The sequence below is a fragment of the Polistes canadensis genome, unplaced genomic scaffold, assembly GCF_001313835.1.
Source record: "Polistes canadensis isolate GaletaPanama2010 unplaced genomic scaffold, ASM131383v1 scaffold_144, whole genome shotgun sequence".
NCBI classification, from domain to species: Eukaryota; Metazoa; Arthropoda; class Insecta; order Hymenoptera; family Vespidae; genus Polistes; species Polistes canadensis.
The window spans coordinates 235,288-260,149 of NW_014569691.1; the positions used below are offsets into that span (position 1 = coordinate 235,288).

Here is a 24,862-nt window from a genome sequence, read left to right on the forward strand (position 1 = left end):
TTATTATTATTATTTCTCTTATCATTAGATCAGATTTAATTATTATCTCACTCGATTCAACAATCAAAAATTTTTACTTAATTCACCATTTACCAATGGTTTACTATGGTGGTTGTTGAAAAAAATGAAAAACAAAAAGAAAATATTATCATCGATTTATTAAATCTCGAAATTCCGATTCCCACGATATTGAAGGATCTTCTTGTCGTTGATTCGATTAAGAGGTTAACGCGAGATCGCTGGCTAGCATGTTTCGAATACGGGAACGAGAGTCACGCACACGTCAAACCCTTTTACTTGTATAAAACTTGCATACACAACTCACGCTTGTTAGAACTAAACGCAAATCTTTCGAATTTTGGTGTTCTTTTTACTTCTTTTACATCTATTTTTACCGATTACTTTTCGTTGACTGACGAGAACGATACGAAAAGTTTTGCACAACGACTACTCCACCGAATATTCGAAATAGAGGTCATACGAAAATTCTATATATATATATATATATATATATATACTTTTACGAATACATATTCCAAATGTATACATTCGACTGGAATTAGTTGAAAGAAATATTTCATTCTCCGTTGCGTGGATATTCCAACATGTGAGAAGTGACCTCCTTCGGTGTCTTGTTCCTTCATTCGCTCGCATGTAAAATTCATAAGAAAAATACTATTCGCGATTCTCTCATTCTCCTTCTTCTTCTTCTTCTTTTTATCTACGAACTTTGGAAACAAATCTTCTTTTTATACGAATTAGTAAGTATTATGAAAATTATCAAAACAAAAATTTAATATTTCAACTATCAAACATTTGTACATATTATTCATTCACGATATTTTCAATCTATTAAAAATTATCCCAAAAGAGGAATAATACCGATTGATAAATAAAAATCAAACAAAAAAACGTGTTAATAATATTTCTTGTACATTGTCTAATCATTGTAATTAATATCCGATTATTCCTCTAATAATTTTGATAATTGAAACATCGAAGAGTTTTACGTTGAAACAGGAATGCTCGTATTGCCCGAGCCGATCGGGTGATTTCAACGACGGTTGTTAAATGGTGGCGGTGTTCTGGGTGCTGTTATGGCGGGGATGCCAGCCAGTAAGCAATAGGAAGAGAAAGAAGAAAAAGAAGACGACGAAGAAGAAGAAGAATAAGAAGAAAAAGCTTCAGCAGAAGCATTTCAGTAGCAACTTCGTACTTTGGTCATATTCTTGAGACTCTTCTCGTGTTATCTCTTCTCAGGTTCAACTTTTTTCAGGAGCCCCTCTTGGATAATACTTCGAACATCAATTTTATATATCTACACACACATACATAGAAAAATATATCTATATATATATATCGAGGAGAGTGTTTCCGTTAAAAAATGAGCCTCGTGCCGACGATGGCCACGCGGCCATAACGCGCCACGTAAAATCGGTGGCGTAACCGGTAGCATCGGCGGTCTTCTTTCAATTAATAACGTGATCATAGGTTGTTAGAGGTGAGCGAGCCAGACAATCCTCCCCACCTCATCTTTTCTCTCTTCTTTTTTTTCTTTTTTAATTCTTTTTCCTCCCCCCTTTCTCTCTTCTCTCTCTCTCTTCTTCTTCTTAAAAACCTCTTATATCCTTTTCCTTCCTCACACACGTCACTCCACTTACGTTCCACCCATTTTTTTTCACCACCACCGTTCCTCATCGCCCCTTTTTACTCCCTCCCATCATCTTCTCATCCCGATCGACCACCTTCTTCTTTTCATTTATCCCCCTTCATCTTCCCCTTCTCTTCTTTCTCACTCTCGTGGTCTGTTCTGATCTTCTTTCTTTCCTTCCTTCCTTCCTGCCTTCCCTACCTACCTAATTTGTCAACGACGTTTCCCAAATTCGTCCGGCAAATTAATGAACCGGATTCACCGTCTCGCCTCGATAAAGTTCGATTAATAACCAGCTGCTGTTGCTGCTGCTGCTGCTACCATAATTAATACCTTATATTCTCTACCTAACTTTGAAATTCTTTTTTAAGACAATGTAAGAAGAAACGTATTAGAAAGATAGGAATTGATGTTTATTATAATCGTTCATTAACACCACGGCGGGTATCTTATAAAATATCTAAACTGATCGTTATCTTCTTCTTCTTTTTCTTCTTCCGTTTTTTTATTCATTTTTTGTTAAGATATCGAATCTTTTCATCTCCGTTTCGATCGCATCGTTTTACAATTTCTTATTTTACCCGAATCCGATAAACCGATTTGATTTTTCTTTTTGACGATACAGAGCAACGAGAAGTTTCTTCGAACGAATCAACGAGAATGTTTACGATCCGATTATCAAACCTATTAATTTATTTCTAACGATCGGTTTTTAGATAACAGGTACTCGCGTAGGGTTAAATATCTGACCAATTACGCGAACTTCATTCGCACCTTTTTCTTCTTTTTTTCAAGCTTATCTTTTTTTTTCTTTTTACCACGCAATTTTATTCGATCATACTAATTTTTCCAATTCAAGTGATCATCGTGACTCAGATTCGCAAAAACGGGGGAAGAAAAAGAAAAAAAGGAAGAAATCTGTGGGAAGAAGGGGATACGTTCGTATGCGAGCAAACGTTACACTTTATTATCATTATTATTATTATTATTATTATTATTATTATCATTATTATCATTATTATCATTATTATCATTATTATCATTATTATCATTATTATCATTATTATCATTATTATCATTATTATTATTATTATTATTATTACATTTTCTTATTTTAATTTAATTGTCTTTTTATTTGAATTGAAAAAGATAAGGACCGTTCACGAGTCCTCCGATCGTCAAGCACAGATAGGAACTAACACGCGAGACGAAATCGTTTGGCGTTTCTACTCTGCCATGCCAATTACGCAATTTGGTCTTCCGATTTCGAACGATAAAACGCTCGGAGAGCTCAATGCCACGTCAAAAAAAACGTTGGAATATAAATGCGACGATTATTACCAACTTGTCGCACGTTCATTAGCACTCGAGCGACTCCAAACCGAAAGACGAACAAGTAAAATAAAAGAGGTCCTTCCCCACCCCCGAGGACACATTTTTTTTCTTTTTTTTTTTTTTAATTTCAAGCGCGTTTAATCGTACAACACAACTCGGGACGCGATACGAATATTCTCCGAATCCCTGAAAAAAAAAACAACAACAACCCTTCTTTCGATAATCGCGATATTATAATTTTAACAAATTTTCACTTTAATTTGTATTAATTATTATGCCTTTAACCGTGCAACAAATTTAGCCGCAAATCCTAAAACCCTTTCTATCAGGGTGCACCCGAAAATTCGTCGAATTTTTAATAAACATGTTCAAAATAAATGTTTTGTTTGTAACACGATAAACGCACTCGAACTTTTGGTTAACTCTAACATTAAATAAATCGTGATTTCGATCTATGATTACTTGTACATTAATTAATACCAATTTCAATTTATTTCGAATAAATGTAATTGTACAGCAACCCAAATACATAAAACCCGAGTTAATTAATTAATTAATTAATTGGATAATAGTTTACGTAATTGTAACCTCGTACGGCACATTATTTATCTCCCCCCTCCGCTCTCCGTCTCGATAAAAATGTCTCGTAGTTTTGCTCATTTCGGTGAAAAAAAAAAAAAAAGAAAAGAAAAACGAAAAATAAAACGTTGCGATTCGCGTATGAAAAATTTAGTCGAGTGGTTTCGTCACACGGGTCACTCAATGCTACGAATATTCATTACTCTTCGTTTGACCGGTATTGTAATATAATTTTAACGAATCCTGTGCGAACCTGTCCGAAATGAAAATAAGATTCAGTCGTACTTTCAAAAGGATGATCCATCACTGGACGGCCTGACGGATCTTCCACAAAGAACATCTGCCCTGAACGATGGTCCATAAGTAAGAGAAAGATAGAAAGAGAGGGAAAGAAAAAAAGAAGGGAACTAGCTCTTATATGTGAGATAGAAAGAAGAGGGGGGAGGTTCCTACTAAATTCGGTTTTAGCACGGATGCTGATTATTCTAACAAAAAATAGGCAGCCTGTTATCATGATAATACACCTAACTTTACGCGAACCTAATACTTTTTTTTTTTTTAGACATATTATAAAAATAATAAAAACAAATTGAATGACTGAAAAAAAGAAAAAGAAAAAGAAAAACAAGAACAACGTATTTAACAGGGATATTCCGTGTGCGTGCGAGTGTGAGTAATAATTGGTGAATTTGTACGGAACGATTCGAATTCATTCCGATTAGTAACGTAATTAATCGTATAATTAGAGTTAGAGTGTATGGAGTTGAAAGAAAAGAGATGGTAGGATTTCGAAAAGCATTAGTTGCATATTGTGTTGTTGTTGAATAAAACCTGCCACGGGAGACCTATTGAAAATCATCCGTATAATTATCTTATACCCTGCACATTCGCCGTAATTACGATGCACGGACTGACTCTACGTAGATACGTATTTACCTACATACATATTTATACATAATATTACGTATGTATGTGTGATTGGTAGGTAAGAGAGTAGAAAAATATTATTCCGAGGTAAGAGAAAACGGAAACCAACCGGTGACACAGTTAAGGAAATTCGGTACATGAGAAATCCTTTTAGCTTATTTCTTGGATTACTTGGTAAAAATCATTTCAAACTATTTCACACATATCCTATTTCGATCATCTGGTTTTTCGTTATGCCAAAGCGAAACTGGTTGGGCAGGGTGGAGGGGGAGCGGAACTGACGTTAGAGTAGGAAAATATGACGAACTATTATTTTCTACAAAATAAAAGTTATTCGAGAAATGAAAAATAATAATAATAATAATAATAATAATAATAATAATAATAATAATAATAATAATAATAATGAACTATATGGGAAGGAAGAGATGCGTCGCGTTATGGGATTTCTTTATTTTTCTTACATGACTTACATTTACTTGACCTCCCCCGCTAGTTAAAAGTTTCCACAAGGAGGTTCGACATTTAAGACGAGTCTTGCGGTTGGCCGTAAGTTATCGCATACCCGGTATAAATTCAATACCCTTTGGAATATCTTCGGAGGAGACGGCGAAAAGTCGTCTGCCGATGAAAATAAGAAGAATAAGAATAAGAAGAATAAGAATAAGAAGACGAAGACGAAGACGAAGACGAGGAATAAGAAATAAGAAAAATCTGAACGAGGGGATGGTAAAAAGAAAAGCACTAAAGTTGAGTAAAGTCTTATCTAAAGAGGGGGAGGAGGTTGAGGGGGGGAGGAATATTGTGTGGAAAAGAAAGAGAGTCACCAACCGCAGTGGAAACTTTGAGGGCTTCCTCGACGGGTCGGCGTACCCCCTCCCCCGCCCCCTGGTCTTTCTTCTTTTTTAATTGCATCGTCTCGAGACAACGAAGAGCGAGAGGGAAAGAGAAAGGAAAGGAAAGGGGAAAAAAATTAAAAAAAAAAAAGATGAAGATGAAGAAGAATAAGAGAAGGAAGGGTAGGGAAGGGAAGAGTAGAGTAGGGTAGGGAAGGGTAGGGTAGGGTAGGGTAGGGAAGGGTAGGGAAGGGAAGGGTGTGTGTCGCATGCGCAACACTGTGTGTGCAAGCCGCCGCCCCACCAAAGAAGAATACATCCAACAAGGTGCATCGTCCTTCGACGATTCTCCTTTGACGCCTTTCGGTTAGGATCTCCTCCGCTCGAAGCGGACGGGACACGGTGCTGATGCAATTTGTTATACAATCCGACGTGGTCACGAGACACGTCGAGTCGTTAAGAATTTTACGCCGATCTCTTAATGGACTCCCGGCACCAACTTCTCCTTTCGAACTCTGATCCTTTCTTTTCTTTTCTTTTTTCTTTTTCTTTTTTCTTTTTTCTTTTTATTATTTCTATTTTTCTATCTTTTCTCTCTCTCTCTCTTTCTCTTTTTTTTTATTTCAACATTTCATTGTTTTATTTCATTAAACTCGTTTTATCGAAATCCAGTGAACGCGCGAAATTTCTCTCTCTCTCTCTCTCTGTCTATCTCGAGGAGTCGTAAAATTAGAACTAAATGAAAATAATGGGAAGAAAGTGTAAGTGAATGAGAGAGGAGGGCGAGAGTATATAGGAGAGAAAGGAAAGAAAAAAAAAAAAAGAGGGAAAAGGGATGAAGTGTTCCAGATAGTACATATGCAAAAGAGTCAACATATCATACTAACTAACATATCATTCGTAATAAAGATACATACTTACAAGGAAGGATAACTGGTTATGGACGATTACATAACAGAGAGAAGCTGCGATCTGGAGTTCAGTGGTGCATAAAGAATCCTCATTAATACACGTTACGTTATTCCGATGTTCGTAGTATTTTATGAGCCTTCCCAGAGAAGAGAAATTAGAAATTCTTCTTTGATTTGGTTTGGTTGGTAACACCTTCTATTGGAACGACTTCTATTCAAATTTGCAGAAGAAAAAGAAGAAGAAGAAGAAGAGAATGAAACGTGCGAGAACCGGTGGAAAACCGGAAAGAACTCGTGAAAAAGGAATAAACAGGTCCCTGGTGAGACAAGTTCAAGGACACCACAAGGGATAAAGAAAGAAAGAAAGAGAGAGAGAGAAAAAAGGAGAGACACGGATATCGATTACGAAGTCGGCGAAACGTAATTAATTACGGCCAGTACCGTCGGAGTACTCTCTTTTCTCGAGACCGAAGCCCGTTCGCGAAACCCAAACGAGCTCGCAAAACCTACACACGAGTTTTAAATGTTTACTTACTGCGTGCATTTATCGACCGACCAACTGCTGTTTTATACTTTAAAACCATATCTTATATTTCGAATATAATGTGTTATCGTATAATTCTATTAAAATATTTTCGTTAAAGCGATTACTTAAACTATGACACTTTCTATTCGTGGGAAGTTAAGATCGTAAATGATGTCAAATTTCTAACTTTGATTTTCTTATGAAGGATGAAGATGAGGGATGAGAATGATGGTTTGGGTTGTATATATTGATGGTTGATACTTAATGTGTAAATAAAAGGATGTCTTGTAAAGAAGAAGACGAAGAAGAAGAGGAAGACACAGGGGCCCACCCTGACTTACAAGACGTCTTGTAATTTTACTTTTGAAAGACAATAAGATATATCGACGATACTCACGACTAATAGCCCTGTTTTCTTCCTCCGACGACACCGTCACTCCAAAGACAATTTGACTCACCGATAAATACGTCCATGCTGTGTTCAACCTCTCCTCTCTCTCTCTCTCTCTCTCTCTCTCTCTCTCTCTCTCTCTCTCTCTCTTTCATAAGAGGAGTACAAACGAGTGACGGGAATATTATATGCGACCCATGAAACCTCGTTCCATCTCTCGGCCATTTACAACTCTCCATCATGAGGCCTCCTCTCTCTCGTGTAGGACGATTTCTTGCTTAGGACGAGAAAGGACCAAACTTAGAAAGAGAGAGAGAGAGAGAGAGAGAGAGAGAGAGAGAAAGAGAGAGCTGAGATGAACGGGGAAGAATCAAAATGGCCGACATAGAAACACAACTCTGCCGATAAATCTTAAAGAGTATAATTCTCGTGAGTTAATAATATGTATTCAAATTTAGCAAATTCCATTAATGACAGGAAGAAGAAGTAGAAGTAAAAGTAGAAGTAGAAGAAGAAGATAGTGACGCCCACAATTTTTTAATGTTGCTTCTTTTCTACTTAAATTTATCTCACTGTCAAATTATCGTGACGCGATATTTTAACTTAAAGAACAAACAAAACTCTAAATATAAGGAACTATTAGTCTCGTAACGTATCATAGATATATATCTTATTGTCTGGGGGTCCGTTATATATAGAGAATTATAGTGTACCCTTAAACTCCTCCTCTTCCTCCTCGTTGTCGTTGTCCTCCTCCTCGTCGTCGTCGTCGTTGTCGTGGTCTATGGGGGCCCCCACGAAGACACATTATTAATCGGGTGATGTCAGTGATTCGACCCCTCATAGAGAACCCATAGGACCCCGTTTGGTAAAAGGGACAACGACGTAGACTCGAGGCGAGGCACAGAGGAAGTATTCGAAGAAGAAGAAGAAGAGAAAGAAGAATAAGAAGAAGAAGAAGAATGTATCGACGAAAGAGGTGGTGGTGGTGGCAGTCGTGGCCGAGGATGTCGAGCGAAGTTGGGGAGGTGGGGTGAAGGGGAGTTTAGGGTGGTAGGCTAGTGGGATGAGGGGTGCAGTGGGGCTGGGGAGGGGAAGCAGAAGAATGGGACTCACTTCGTGCATGACCCAAAGAAACCCCCGCTGAGCGACTCGATCCGATCCGCTGATCCCCGACCGCGCTGACGCAGATACCATCTTTCCTTGCACTCCGAATGCTCTCTCCGGGCGTTTCTTACCGCCCATATACCCTCTCTCAGATAGTCCTTTCGAAGTAGAGAAGAAATATCCGAGAGACAGCTATATGAGCGCACTGATTTGTCCGCTTATTGTTGGCCCCGTTGCCCGGTGTCGCTGTGTTCTTTACTTCTTCTTCTTCTTCTTCTTCTTCCTCTCCCCCCTTCTCTTTCATATTGAGAAAGAGAAACTAAACTTTCTTTCATTCCTACTTACTTGCTCCTTTGCTTTGCTTTGCTTTGCTTTACTTGCTAGCTTTGCTTTCTCTTTCTTCTCGATTCTATTTTTTCTTCCTCTTTATATTATTATTATTATTATTCTCTGATGCCTCCCTCAGTGATCCTTTGATAATCGAACCAATCGAAACTTACGTGGAGATATTATATATTTCAAGGATTATTCGTTCATTTCTTTGAGAAATCTTCAATATCATTCAGAAATTTTGTATACGTCGGACAAATAGTTTATCGAGAAAAATATCTGTAAACAAAATGAAATTTCATTAGATGCTTTTTTAGGATACGTAAAAAAAAAAAAAAAAAGAAGAAGAAGGAAAGAAGCAAAACGTTATTTCATACATTATTCGATTATCGATTCGTATTTACATAAAGTAACAATAATTTTCAATCGATTCTAGCAAGGTTATCGCGATAATACGCGATCGAACATGCTCAACTATTAAGTTTATCTTAAGATCGTGAGAAAGCATAGTTCCGCGTTAAAATATAGATACGATCGTCGGGCTGTCGATAATCGATTTAACGACTCTCGTCGATTCTATATAATTACTACTCGATAAGAGTTTGGTCGAAAACTTCGATCCATGCGAATTGAGAGTTTCAAATTCTTATAAATTTATCTTTGGCCTCTGTATTTCACGCTATTTTACATATATTGTGTGTGTGTGTGTGTGTGTGTGTGTGTATGTCATACGTTGCTAACAAATATGCAAATAAATTACAAACGAATAATCTATTCCTCTCGAGATGATTTTTTTTTCATCTATTTATTTTCTCTCATTTCTTTTTTTTCTTCTTTTTTTTTTTTATTACTTTTACTCGACCATCCAAGACGCGTTACGTGCGCTTCTTCATCTTGGACACAATTTTTCTGACAATAAGGACAGTTATAATGTTTTATTGACTTCCCATTTAGTTTAGTCGGATTTATTACCGCGAAACGTGCCTCGGCTATTTGCCAAAGATATGTATGTGTCTACTATACATATATATCTGGATAAGAAAGACACCGATAGCTTAGGATACTTTATTACAACCACTTCGAAATCCGTTTTCACTTTGTAACGTGCCTAGCCAATAATCGATGCCATCTACTTCGTCAATGACAACGAGAGTCCAACTAATTATTAACAGAGAAGATGGATGCGTTCAAAAACTATCTTTTAAACCTCTCATTTCTAAGAGATAGAAATTACTTACAGACGTATTTATGTAACTCCAATATCAATTACTTGGGTTCGCAGCAGTCATCGTCGTCGTTCGCTTTTTTCTCGCCCACGTGCTTTATTAAACAAAACAAAAATACAAAATACACCAAATCTATGTCAATGAAATTGTGTTTTATTATTATTATTATTATTACAAATAGCTAACTGACTAAGTCAATGCTTTGAGAAATTATTAAATATTAATCGAAACTAAAGGAAAATGATTAGAAATTTTCGGATAAAGAAATCATCCCGAGAACTTTGTCGAATAATTCTTAAATAGATAGTTCTTAACCCACTAAACTTGTCTACTTTTTTTTCTCTCCTCCTCCTCCTCCTTCTCCTTCTTCTTCTTATTCTTCATGTTCCGATATACCAACAAGGAGGCTTCTGGTACTCGCATAAACCTCGAACGCTGACGTGACTGAGAATTTAATGAAATGAGACATGCATAAGGCCGGAATCGAAAAAGTCCTCTTTCTCACGATTCTTCGCATGCATAACGTGACTTCGGCCGACTACAAACGTTCCTCCTCCTCTTTTCTCCCTCAGTTCCTCTTCCCTGCCCAACCCCCTCTTCTTTCTTTATCTTTCGTACACGTTCGTTTATAGTACTATATTGATTACGCATAATTATATTTCAGGCTTAAGGGCATTAAACTAAGTTACCATTCTCATTAAATAAGTGCTGCCTTTTCCTTTAGCTTACCAAGGTAAAAGATTCTGTGTTCCATTCGAGGGAATTGATTAACGTTCGCCACTGAGTACACCCTCCCCCTCCCCCACCCCTTTCACTTCATTTCCTCGAGATATTTCTCGAGTGTTTTACGGCGGATCGTTTTCTTACGAGCTCGACAAAAAGATCCACTTCATTACTCGACGAAATATGAACCGAACGTTCGCAATCCTCGCGACACCAAAAGGAACGAACGTTTCGTGAATTAATAAGATCAAAATCTCGTTTGTATCCTTACCTGCCGATAGATAATGTCCTTAGGGGTGATGTAATTAGAAAAGGAAGAGAATTCATTGTGAGTAAGAGAAAGAATCGATTCCATTTATCGAATTGTATTTAATTCATATTTTTTTTTTTTTGGATGTCATTTCGACCATTTGCATCCAGAACATTTTGTTTCTATTACATATTGTCTATCACCGAGAGAGATAGAAACGATGGTAGGTAAATTATTAATGCAAATTAGAAACGACGAGAGTTACGTTCCAATTTAGCGTAAGAGTGATAAAGTATTTTGAAAAATGGGGGATATGTCAAGAATCGATATTTTATTGTTTATTTTTTGAATTACAGGTTCGCGTGACGGTTTTAGACAAAAATGACGTGGCACCGACATGGGGACCAGGTCCGTGGAAATTTAAAATTTCCGAAGAAGCACCGCCCAACACCGTGATTACCGTGTTGAAAGCTTACGATCCGGACACCATAGGAACTTTGACATATACTTTGGTATCACCATTACGACCTAACACCTCTACGAACGAGCACGAATCAAAGAACGAGATCGAGAGTCATTTCAAGTTGCATCCGACCACCGGCCAACTGAGATTGGCCGAGGCACTCGACAGAGAAATCAGAGAAAAGTACGTGCTGAAGGTTCGTGCCGACGATGGATTGCAACACACCGACATAACTTTGACCATACAGGTTAGTCAGCCGCCTTTTTCGAGAACTTTTTCTTATTCTTTCTCTTTCTCTTTCTCTCTTACTATTTTTTTGCTGTTTTCCTTTTTTTTCTTTTTTTTTTCTCTTTGATGACGATAAGAAAACGTGGTTTGCCATTATGTTTGTCGTTACTTTCAAACTTTTGACGAATATATTTGTCCTCTATATTAATTATTATCAAAAATGTATTTTTATAATTTTTGATAATAATTAATATATATATTATTTATTATTTAATATAATAATATTATAAATTTAATATATATATAATTTAAAAATTTATTAGACGCGGTCATTCGCGTAATTAAAAATTATAACAATCTCGAAGTTTGGACATGAAATACGTCAATTAGAGATAGGAGTTCGAATGAAGAAGAAAGAAAGTAATAAGATGGTGTAGGACATCGAGTAGGATTAAATCAAGGTTTATTAGATCGTTCGTAAAAAAAAAAATTAAAATTACAATACTTTTCGAACGAGGTAATATATTAGAACACGTTTTAGATGTCGAAAGGTTATTCTTTAACTTCCTACTATAACTGTATAATCTGTTGCTCAATAGTAACCATTATCAAACATGCAAACATACCGATGACGAATTTTTTTTCTTTCCCGCGTGTGATTCTCTGTTTTTATTTCTAAAAGACCATATAATAATTCTACCAAAGAATGGTGGTTAAAGTATACGAAAATTCATTGAATACTTTCTCGAGCATCACGGTTTAGCACAAAGTTCGTGATTACGAAGAAGAAGAAGAAAAAGAAGAAAAAAAAAAAGAAGAAAAATAAAAAGAAAAATCCTAGAGCCCTACCGAACGAACGAACGAACGATCCTCGCGATCTTACGGCTCCTTCGGGTCGAAGAATAATTAATGGCCTTCAGGAATAACGCGCCATAGTCTGACCCGACCGTTTCGTAACAACCGATAATGCTGAAACTAGAGACGGTAGTAGATAGATACTTGCACGGCATCGTAATAACCCCCAGCTACGACGACAAAGACAACGACTATGAGTTTTACCCTCTTTTCAAACAATTAATTATCATTTTATCTATCTTAAAACATTTATCAAGTCTTGTTTCTCTTTTTTTTTCTTTTTTCTTTTTTTCACGAAAAGTAAATGTGAATTATAAAAGATATTTAAAAGATAAAATCACGTCAATTGTAGCTTGAAATATGGGTGTATTCTTTAGACAATTATTAATTTATTTTTTATCAAATTTTATTTTATTCGTAAGAAGAACAAAATCGGATTTATAAAGGGTTAAACTGTTCATTGTATATATATGAGCTGTAATAATAAATTGTAAAATATATATATGTGTATATATGATATTGCTAATGAAATTCTTTGATAATCAATCGGAACAAATGATTTGGAACATAAATGCACGAGGAAAAACGTGATTTATCAATACATAACGATCGTAAGGAATAGTAATATCGATACGCAAATGTATCCGGTATTCTCGTCGTTATACACCGAGTAATTGGATAAGCTTGGGGCTTTAAAGTCCGTAATACTCCGTTTAAGCAGCGTACCGTGACCAGCACAAACTTGCTCGTAGAAAACGAACTACACCACCAGGTACAACTCGGTAATCCATAAATCCTATGGTTCATCGTTTACGATCGATTCTACTTCGACTAGAATCTTGGGGACGATGAGAAGAGAAAAAGAAGAAAAAAGAAAAGAAATAAAAAAGAAACGAATGAAAAGGAAATGGAGTCGAAATGTCTGACGCGAATTTCCGCTCGGTAGGGTAAAAATGAGAAAAAGAAAAAGAAAAAGAATGAAAGAAATAGTGAAAGATGACGTATACTCTTTTTTCACGTCTATTCCAACACAACCCGAAACTCTTATTCCATTACGAGGACTCTTACAAACTAACTCAGGTAGTAAACTGTAGGCTCTATATCTTTTACGAAAGGAAAAAAAGAGAGAAATACGTTAAAAGTTTAGATAAAGTGGTATATAGTGGATTCCTAAAGTCACTCTTTAAAGGAGACTCTCATTCAAGCTCGAATTCTCGGGATACATTTTAAAGGTCCCTAAAGAAATTAGAAAAGTCATTGACGGGAGGGGAGGGTTGCCGAGATTCCATTTAAAAAGAGAGGTAAAAGCGACTGGCTTTGGGGAAAAATATTAAGGAGACCAGACCAATACTACCAACTTCGTAGACCAAAAGTATTATATTTCTTTTTTTTTTGTTCAAATTCTTTTAAAAGGAAAAATAAAGCAAATTTTTGGTAGATGTAAAGTAAAATTCTAAAGAAATGTATCAATACAATTATTCGAGTAATAGATGGGTGGTTACATACATCGGTACAATCATTAACACTGTTATGTGAGAGAGAGTGAGAGAGAGTGAGAGAGAGAAAGAAAAAAAGAAATAAATAAAAGAATAAAGATAACCAAGAGAGGTAGCAAAAGCCGCGAAGAGTCCCCTCGATCTCCGCCTTATAATTCATTACTCGGGGTCTGGCGAAACGATCCAGGCGATAAAAAACGCGGAGCCGGTTGGTCGTTTAACGAAGATGGTGGTGGTGGTAGTAGTAGTAGTAGTAGTAGTAGTAGTAGTAGTAGTAGTAGTAGTAGTAGTAGTAGTAGTAGTAGTAGTAGTAGTAGTAGTAGTAGTAGTAGTNGTAGTAGTAGTAGTAGTAGTAGTAGTAGTAGTAGTAGTAGTAGTAGTAGTAGTAGTAGTAGTAGTAGTAGTAGTAGTAGTAGTAGTAGTAGTAGTGGAAAGAGGAAGAGAAGAGGAACCTTCGGAGACAATCGCAAAAATTATCCTTATGACGCGTAATGGCTGGAATTCTTTTAAAGGAGCCCGTTCGCTAAGAAGGCACCGAATTGCCGGCTCCGACTCCGACTCCGGCACGAGACGCACGCGGCTATTCTATCCGGGTCTCTTAAAGGCAAAAGGAATGCCAGACCCGATCATAGCTTGCTGCTCTTTGGGGCCCCGTGAAAGAGGCCCGCTCTTGCGGAATCTGCCCCTTCTCCCACCCGCCGCACCCAACAACCTCTACTCCTTTCTTCAACCTCTTCCTCCTCCAACCCCAATCCTTCTCTTCCTCCTGTTCTTCTTCTTCTTCTTCTTCTTCTTCCTCTTCGTCCTCGTCCTCGTCCAACATCCCTTCTTCTTCCTTCATCCCGCTGCTACAGGCTCTCCCCCCCCCACCTACCTCTTCTACTCAACTCGCTCGCAGTATCCATCGTCGACCTGTTTCCATCTGGAAGCATCCTCTTCTCCTGCGTCTCTCGAGGCACCGTCACTTTTTGCAAACGTCTTGGAGCCCTCCTTAATCAAACCGTGCCCGCCTCCGCTCGGTCTTTCACCGGTTGATATCGGCCGGCTCATGGTCGCTCAGCTCCGCTGCTGCCTCTTTGGTATGCGCCGTGGATAGACACGACGTAGAGCACCACCACAACCCAACTCCTTTCCCTTCCCTTTCCTTTTACCTTACCTTACCTTACCTTACCTTACCCTACCTTACCTTACCTTACCTTAACTCAACTCAACTCTTTTCTATCCTTCTCTCAGGTTGCACCGGCAATTTGGCTGGACGATGGATAGATACGAATTGCTTTCTATTACCATCCTCGTCATCAACCTTCTACGTCACTCTGACGAATGTCCCTTCCTTACCTCTTCGATTTGTAGATCTACTAACATAAGCGAATTTTCTTACACCCGCCCCCTCCCCGCCACCACACTTTTTTGAATTTCTATACTCGTCAGAAAATAAATATGTTATCAGTATTTGATAGAAATGCATTAATGAGTAATCAATTAAATGTGTACTAGTTCGTTAACATTCGTTTAATTTTATTGTTATAAAAATTAATCAAATTCTTGAGATTTGTATTGTACATAATATATCTGTATTACATTAATATAAATATAAATGATCAATTTTATTTTTATTTAACGATATATATCTCACTCAATTCTTCATTTCATATATCATTAGATATAATAATTGTATATTTTTGTATCGATTTTGATGTAAAAATTAATGTAAAAAATGAAACGTTAATGATTGCAGGTGACCGATACGAACGATAACGCTCCGACCTTCCACGTGAGCGCTTACTCGTTTGACGTACCTGAGAATATGCCGAGGGGAAGTCGAGTTGGGCAGGTCGTCGCAAGCGATGCCGATGCGGAAGGTGCTAACAGCCAATTAAGTTACGCGTTAATATCCGATTGGGCGAACGACGTCTTTTCTCTCAATCCCAACACCGGCGTCTTCACGCTCACCGCCAGTCTTGATTACGAACAGGTTGGTACGACTAATCGCATATTCGTTATTTCTTCCTTTCTTTCTTTCTTTCTTTATTTATTTCTTTATTTCTTTTCATCGTGAAATATCGAGATATATCGACCTACTACTACCATTAGAACAACTACTCGAGTAATGCATGACTAACTTTATCGCTGACTTAAAATATATACGGATACTTTAAAAGTATCCTATTAAATTTCATTTGCATACGTATGTTTCTAAGTATATTAATAGATGTATCAATGCTTTTAACGGGTTGGAATGTTTCTATTTAAAGAACCAACTTGATATTTCTTTTCAAATAGGATTTATTTCATATCATCGAATTATAACAATTTGTGTAATATGTGATTTAAGTGTATTCATTATTATATCACGCTCGAATTAATCACGAGAAAATATTATGTATTCGCGTTTAAATTGGACCCTAGAAAAAGAAAAAAAAAAAAACTAAGAAAGCGCGTGATACCGATATTACAAAATATCGTTCTAATAATTTCGTTCAAATGCAACGAATTGAGTCGCATTGACAAAAATTGATTTCCATCGAATCTTTCGTATAATGCATAATCCTTGAGATCCCCCCCCCCTTTTTTTATATAAAATTACAATGAAGAATTGGAAGATGGTTTCCTTAAGCATATAACGTAAAGTAAAATGATGAATAGGACCGATTGGTTGGATCGATGGATCGATGGATGGATGGATGGGCGACGTAGAAAAAAAGTAGAGGTAGTAAATCATCGAAGGATGGTACTATCGATCGCAAAGTCAGAAATTCTCTCCGCTGTTAGATGACTCGTGGCTAAAAGGTCCGCAACTACGAGGCCCCAGGCAACGATTATAACCATGCGCTTACGCCTCTTTCACATTGAACGAACCGAAGCGCACCTATTATATTACCTTTCGGCTCTAACGCAACACTAGAATTTAGGGTTTAACGCTAACAGTCAGACAGATCGATGAACAGACGCTTTTAATGACAGTCCATGGGGCTACGTTTCGGAGACAAGCCATACTTATTCTTAGACGTGTGTACACCAACCAACCAACCAACCAACCAACCACCCGTTCAGTTATACTTGGTCGAGACAGACGCACACATAGAAAACGTGGGTGCCACGAATTGTTGCCCCCAACTCTTCTTTCGTCAGTACATTTTTATATCTCTTACCGAAATAAATCAAATAAAAGAAAAAAACAATTATTTTATAATTAAATATAAGAGTTAATTTAGTTTATCTTAGTATTAAAGAGAAGAAGAAAAAAAAAAAAAAAGAAAAAACGAGAATAATACGATTCGACGCGACGATTATTCGAACGAATGAAAATTTTGGACGTCGTTAATTGTCCAGGAGTTTTTAGGTAGGGAATGATAAAAAGTGAAATAATGTTAAACTATGTGGTTCGGGCGGGTTGTTGAAGGTATAAATTGGACTCGTGCGAGTCCTGTATAACGAAAAGAAGCGAGTGAAAGGTCCATTCGACAAATACACATGGGCCCTTGTCGAGCGATGCACGTTCCGGATAAAAAGGAGTGAGAAAAAGAGAGGAAGGAAGCAGCGGAAAAAGAATGAGTAGTTTATAGAACCCTTCATCAACGTAATATCGTTCCCAGATACACGCCAGGATCATTACCGGACCGTGAAATGCGTATACGGATGGGCAAAAGGGGATCCACCGAGCGGAGCACATTTGAAACGAACAAATAATTCGGCGCTTCCACGAAATTCGCATCGGTTCTTGTAAAACGGTTTAACTCTCTGCTCCTTAAAAGGGATCAGTTACGAGCACGAGATAATAGGAAGAAGACGTTATTTTCCTACACTGTCTTCGTGTTAAGATAAAGGTAGAGAAGAGACACGCCGGAATAGAATAACCAACTGTATAATTACTTTTCGACAAACCCCTCCCCGCCCCCCCCCTCCATCCAAGGAAAAATTCGATAAATCACAAGAGAAAGAAGAGAGAGTTCTTTGCATCCTTTCTCAAATATCGCTTTGTAATTGTTCCAACAAAATTATTTCTCTCTTTTTTTATTATTATTATTATTATTATTATTTTCTTTTTAAATCATTCCAATTAAAAAAGTATTATTTCTTCATTGATCCTATAATTCGAGGGTAGAAGAATAAAAAAAAAAAAGGAAGAATAAAAGAAGAAAAAAGATGCAGAATCATCGTAGATAATGAGAATTCATCGCGTATCTCTAATAAATAAAATACACACACTACACGCGGTGGTAGAGACGACGAGCGTGTATCTCGAAATCTCGATCGAGTTTGATCGATCTATCAGAAATTATTCGACATTCCTATAGAATAGGATTATTTTCCACGTTGGTGATTTGTTCACAGATCCAACATTACATCCTGGTGGTCCAAGCAACGGACGGTGGTGTACCGGCGTTGTCCTCAACGGTGACAGTTTATTGCAACGTCGTTGATTTAAACGACAACGCACCGATATTCGAGGCCGGTCCGCATGCCGCGGACATTGTTGAGAATGCCACCGTAGGTACATCAGTTTTAACGGTGACCGCCCAAGATCTGGATTCTTGGGAGAACGGTAGGGTGATTTATGCCGTAGTTGCTGGGGACGAGGACAGTGATTTTGGTGTCGCAGCGAACGGTACGCTTTACACCAGGAAACCCCTCGACAGAGAACGGAAGCCACTTTACAATTTAGTTTTGAGCGCAACGGACTCGGCCGTTCCACCCTCTCGTCCTTTGTCCTCGACCGTACAGGTGAGTATTCTCTCTCTCTCATTCTACTCGTGAAAGAGTGAAAAGGAAGGAAGGATGTCACGCTTCAATTTGAACACCTCGGGTGTCCCAACTTCTCTCCCTCTCTCTTTCTCTCTCATGAACTTTAAATTACATCCTGTACTTTCTTCTTCTCTGCTTCTTCTTCTTCTTCTTCTTCTTCTTCTTCTTCTTCTTCGTCTTCTTCGTCTTCTTCGTCTTCTTCTTCTTCCTTTTCTTTTTCTTCCTACTTGATTCGCGAATGCAGGATATAGCTTGATAACATTTTTCCCCCTTCCTTTTTCCTCTCCCTTCTTCTCCACCTTCTCTTCTTTTCTTTTCGTTTATTTTATTTTACTTTAGTTCTTTTTTTTTTGTATTTATTTTTATTTCCTTTCTTTTTTATATAGGAAGAAAAAAAGAAAAGGTCTCCTTCGAATGAATGAGCGAATGAAAGAGAGAGAGAGAGAGAGAGAGAGGGAGAGAGCGAAAGAGAGCGAGAGAGAGAAAGAAAGTGGTCGAGTTACGTGGAATAAATACGAGCGCGGGAGCTCCGAGAGTTCAGCAAGAAACGCGCTTGATATACCGACTCTCCTCCGTCCGAAAGGCCATAAAAGCGCGCCTGATTTATAGGTGGCGTGAACGTGTTAATTACCAAAGTAAATCGTTGCGTTTCGTCTCCGTGGCCAGCTTATCTGCGGACTTCTTCCTTTATTTTGCCCAACCACAGTCGTCGTCGTCCCTGTGTTGTTGCTCGACTCGACCGTCCCTTTTCTTCGATTCACACATACGCACATACGTGCATATATTTTAATTTCTCTCTCTCTCTCTCTCTCTCTCTCTCTCTCTCTCTCTCTCTCTCTCTCTCTCTCTCTCTCCCTCTCTTTCTATTTGTGGATGCAATCGATTAATACATAATTAATTATCGTCCGTGCTCGTTTTCTCAATGTGATTTCACGAGAACGTAACACAACCAATAACCAACAGGTTACCGTGGTGTTGCTGGACGTGAACGACATGTCCCCGGAATTCATATCACCTACGAAGATATCGATCATAGAGAATTCCCCAATGAATACCGTGGTAATGGCGATAAAAGCTATCGATAGGGACGAAGCTAGAAACGGATACGTCGAGTATTCCTTGGAGGACGATAAGCTACCGTTCACTTTGGGCCCGGTCGACGGATTGTTACGCGTTTCTGGACCCTTAGATCGAGAGCAAAGATCAAATTATACGTTAGAAGTTACCGCGAAGGATCGCGGTGAACCATCTAGGTCTAATACTACCAGCATCACAGTCATGGTATTAGATGAGAACGATAATTCACCTATCTTCGATCCCAGACAATATTCCGCAACCGTTGCTGAGAACGCCAGTATTGGTGCTAGCGTACTTCAGGTAACCAATCTTTCAACTCTTATCATTTTTGTTTTTCATCGTAATTATTGTAGACGAATCTGTTCTAAAGGGAACATTATAAAGTTTTAAATCTTAGGATTAAATTTAGCAAGAACGTTTGCGATGATTTTCGATCAGGTATCGGCAATGGATCGAGACGAAGGTGCCAACGGTAGAGTACGATACAGCATAGCAATGGGCGACGAGAATCGAGACTTTACCATTTCCGAAGACGGTGGTGCAATACGAGTTGCAAAGAATCTTAACTTCGAGCGCAAAGCGAGGTATCATTTAACTATTCGCGGGGAAGATTGTGCAGCGGAAGTTGGCGAAACATCGCGCGGCGATACGGCACAAGTGACCATCACTGTCCTCGACATCAACGACAATGCTCCCCTCTTTCTCGACTCACCTTATTTGGCACACGTTATGGAGAACATGGTGCCGCCAGGTGGAGGATTTGTAATCCAGGTAATTCCAATAATACGCTCTCGTTGCGTCGTAGAAAACGTAAGTCTCTCCCTTTAATGGTACGTGCAAGGTGATTCTTATTACCAACCAACCCGAGACGTTCCAAGATGTCACACTACGTGTGAGAACGCACACCTTCCCTTGCAAATGCGTTTCTCTTGTATCCGATCAATTTCTTTCCCAAATATCTCATCTTTTCAAATGATTTCTTTTCTTTTTTTTGTTACTTCTCATCAGCACATCCTTTTTCCTATTTAAATAATTTGTTCATTGTTTTCGATGTAAGGTTAAAGCATACGACGCCGACACACCACCGTACAACGATCAAGTTAGATACTTCCTGAAAGAGGGTGACACAGATCTGTTTCGGATAAATGCTAGCACCGGAGACATATTTCTTCTTCGACCACTCGACAGAGAATTGGTACCCGAGTACACTCTCACGCTGGTAGCCATGGACACTGGTAAGTCCACTCTCCACTCCATCGAAATGCTTCATTAATGCAAACGACTCGAGATTATCGAAAGTTCGGTCTCTCTTCGTTCTCTTTATTTGCACGTTAAAGTTAACATTTCTTTCTTAGTGATATGAGGATAGAATTTAATTACAAATCAATTAGCAATTGAATTATTTTACGAAACAACATTAAATGCCATTCCTGTTATATACGATGAACTAACGAACGAACGAACAAACGAACGTTCACGAAATGAAATGAAATAAAAGCAAAGGATGGTGTAGTTTTTTTTTTTTTTTCAAAGAGATCCAAAGTAGTAGCTCGCGATATATCTTTGAGAAGGTTTTATACAAACGCTCTGGATGAACTGCTAAATAGGCGTGTACCCTCGTACTCGGGACAAAGACCGGTATTGAAAGAACCAGTGGGTATTCTTTAGAGAGAACATTTTTCCGCCGGCGGGTAGGTATATACACTCCGGTACTGACCGGCCGGAGCCCCCATCTTGGTTGGGGACCGCGTAAACTGCTTGCGAATTAGTGTGAACAATGGACAATTATTCTCGATCTGGCACTCGGAACGAGAAAGGTTCCAAGTGTCGAAAGAAAGAAATTTGAGAAAACGTCCGTACCCTAACTCTTGAAAAAGTGCCGATCGCTGTATACGCGTACCACTACTATCCAAGGTACCATTAAAAAGATTAGAAATAAATTCTCAATTCATTTATGTACAACGTCATGTAAATTACGTGCTTATTATGTATACCTAATTTTTTGAAGTAGATATTTTATGGCTCGCACAATATTTATCATTAGCTCGTATTTCAAAATTAATATTTATGAATACGAAATATAAAACGTATAAACATCCTCGCCGCATATCAAGACCCTCCCCTCTCTCTCTCTCTCTCTCTCTCTCTCTCTCCCACCCCCAACCCTAAAACTGCAGACCAATAAATTTCCCATGTGACCAACGCATTTTCCGGTCGGTAAACCCTGAAAACAATGGGGCGAAATGGAAAATCAGCATAGAATATCTTCGGTGATGGTTTTAAGTAATGAGCTGTAATATACAAATTGGATATAAATTTGTGGGTTGTTCGATGAGATTCTTAAAGCGATGGGGGCAGTTCCTCTCTCTCCTTCTCCCCTCCCTCCCGCGTTTGGTGATCTTTTTTTATTTCCACCGTAGGATGGCAGTAGTCTGGGTTTCCCCTCCTTTCACCCTCGCACCGGTCCACCAGCAGGCCATCCACGTTGGGCCCGATGGCCCAATCGGTCGTCCGGCGAGGTAGACAAGCCTACAGAGTTATGACGCGCGATTATGATAATCGGTCTCGAATGCCTTCCTCTTGGCTTGGTGCTGGTCTCCTTCACTTTCCTCCCTCCTCTTTCCTCCCTCATTCTTTTCTACCTCCTTGATGTCGTTTCTGGACCTTACTCTCCCTACCAGCCCCCCCCCAACCACCACCACCACCACCACCCTTTTAACTCTCTTGCCAACCATGCATCTTTCGGGTACTGCTGCCCGTGTGCTCGCACATTATATTCTACTTTATTCATGCATCTTCCAACTCACTCACTCACACAAATAAATCCGATCGAACGTACGAATCATTCTGCTCTCTCTCTCTCTCTCTTTGTGGATTTTAAGAGTATAGGTATAGGTTTACCGTACCTTCTCTCTCAGTGAAAAATCAGCAGGATGGGTATGGTCTTCTCTCAATGTTTTCGTACCAACGCGTACGTGGTAAGGAACAATCGAACGATCGAAATAACGAACGATCGAATAGAAAATATTGATCTTTCGATCTTACCACGCATCTTACCGAAGTGTCAAAAGAATCGTTCGGTTCTCGTCGAAGAATGAAATGTAAAAAAAAAAAATATGGAACGAATTTACCGAATGGACGGAAACGTTTTTTTTTTTTTTTTTTTAATCGGTCAACAATTATTTTTGCGAACGTTAATGCTCGACGAATCGTTTGAACGATTAGATAATGTTTTTTTTCTTTTGTGCGTTCGTAATTTTTTCGTAGGCATACTTTAAAAAAAAAAATAAACCAGTAATCTTTTCATTCCGACGCGATCGATGCATCCGCAATGCACCGAATGGACACGTACAACTTTCTTACGTCTACTACACACGAATGAGATGATATCTACGTGTATACACACGTCTACGTATAAATCTGTCTCTCTGTGTGAAAAGGATTCTTTGAGGCAGTTGCATTGTACCTACACCGCATCTCCAATCGGAACCATACGTGACACCTTGTGATCATAATTAAGGCGTGGCAGTATCTACACAGGCTTTATTATCCTTCGGTCATGCGAAGGTTGCAATTGCAGAGATCACTTTTCCAAGAAAATACTTTTGTCTTGGTTGCAATGCCTTAGGGCAATGTATTCGTGAAATAATCATTCCACGAGATGATAAAAAGTTCATCGTAACTCATGCCACCAAGAATTACACCTTAAAATGACAATCATTTTTACATACCGGAATACGAAATTAAACAACAACAATTTGCTAATTCACGCTAATAATCTTCGATCGGTCGAGAAAAAAAGAAGAAAGAGAGGAACGACGATCGTAAATTATCGAAAATACTACACGTTTATGGTTTTGTTTTTACAATTTTTCCCACCGCCTTTTCCCCTCCCCCAACCGAGAGCCCCTTCATTGAAAAAAGATAAGAACGGGGAGAAGATAATTCGATTTATTTATCCCACTTTTTACATCTGCGTCCACCGAATTATTTCTAGCAATCTTTAATCTTCGATAGGAATCTCAACTCTGTAATATCGATCGAAAGAAAGAGAAAGAGAAAGAGAGAGAGAGAAGGAGAAAGAGAAAGAGAGCGAGAGAGACCGATGGCACGTATAGCTGCGATTAAATTTGAAATCTCTGAAAGAGGGTATATAGGAAGGGAAGAGGCTTCCTTCTTTGCGTGGATACGCTTTTCAGAAATAATAACAAGCCCACGAAATGATAGGCTTGGTGGTACCCCTCTTAAACCGATTTACGCTCCTATAAACGGTCCATAACCGAGGTCATAAATCGACTAGAATAATCGTGTGACGTGAAAAGTACGAGGAATAACGTCCATCTATATCGGGCTTACTTCTTTCTTTCCCTTTCCCTTTCCCTTTTATCACTCTCTCTCTTTCTCTCTCTCCCGGGTGTAACGTTGATGATAATAAAGAAATTTCGTTAAAATCTAAACTACGGTCGTAGTTGGTTGAAATCATTGTCGAGGAGAGACAGTAAAATGGTACATTAAATGAGTCTTTCCCCGTCTGGTTTACTGCAGGTTCTCCCCCTTTAACTGGATCAGGTATCGTGAAGATCGTCGTGCTCGACGTGAACGATCACAGTCCGGAATTTGCTCGACAAGAATACAAAGCTACGGTGACGGAGAACTTGCCAGCTGGTACCTGGGTGACAAAGCCTCTGGCCACCGACAGGGACGAAGGCTTGAACGCTAAGATCTGGTAATCTTATTGAAATCATTATAAGGAAAAAACACTGATAATAATCGATGAATTATTCGAAAAGAAAGATCAACGGGAAGTAAGAAATCTGATCAATCAACGTATTTGTTCTTTGTCGGAAACAGGTATAGTTTATTGGGAGAGAAAGCCGAACGTTTCTCGGCTAATCCTGATACCGGAGAAATTTTCACTCTAGTACCGTTGGATCGGGAACAAACCTCGGTTTATCATTTAACGTTGGTAGCAAGAGATTCTAGTCCAACCGAGCCAAGAGCGTCCACCGTTAATTTGACGATATTAGTTAAGGACGTGAACGATAATGCTCCACGATTTTTTAGTCCAAGATACACGGCTTACGTTCCTGGCGGAACCAAGCCTGGTAAGAATATTAACGAGTCTATAATAATGTATTTCATGAGTGAATCTGAGTCTAAAAAGGGGGGTATGCCGGGATCAAATTACATATAAATACATATAAA

At 38.5% G+C, this 24,862-nt stretch overlaps 1 protein-coding gene across 1 annotated transcript in view; it reads left to right on the forward strand.

The window, feature by feature from the left end:
* Positions 1 to 24,862, forward strand: part of LOC106788579 (cadherin-related tumor suppressor) — an 84,007-nt gene that overhangs the window by 49,411 nt on the left and 9,734 nt on the right. The window contains exons 2-9 of the mRNA XM_014751976.1: positions 11,149 to 11,502; positions 15,573 to 15,809; positions 18,170 to 18,559; positions 19,544 to 19,957; positions 20,096 to 20,428; positions 20,715 to 20,892; positions 24,203 to 24,383; positions 24,509 to 24,762. Coding sequence (XP_014607462.1) covers positions 11,149 to 11,502; positions 15,573 to 15,809; positions 18,170 to 18,559; positions 19,544 to 19,957; positions 20,096 to 20,428; positions 20,715 to 20,892; positions 24,203 to 24,383; positions 24,509 to 24,762 — 2,341 coding nt within the window. The remainder of the gene's footprint in view (positions 1 to 11,148; positions 11,503 to 15,572; positions 15,810 to 18,169; positions 18,560 to 19,543; positions 19,958 to 20,095; positions 20,429 to 20,714; positions 20,893 to 24,202; positions 24,384 to 24,508; positions 24,763 to 24,862) is intronic.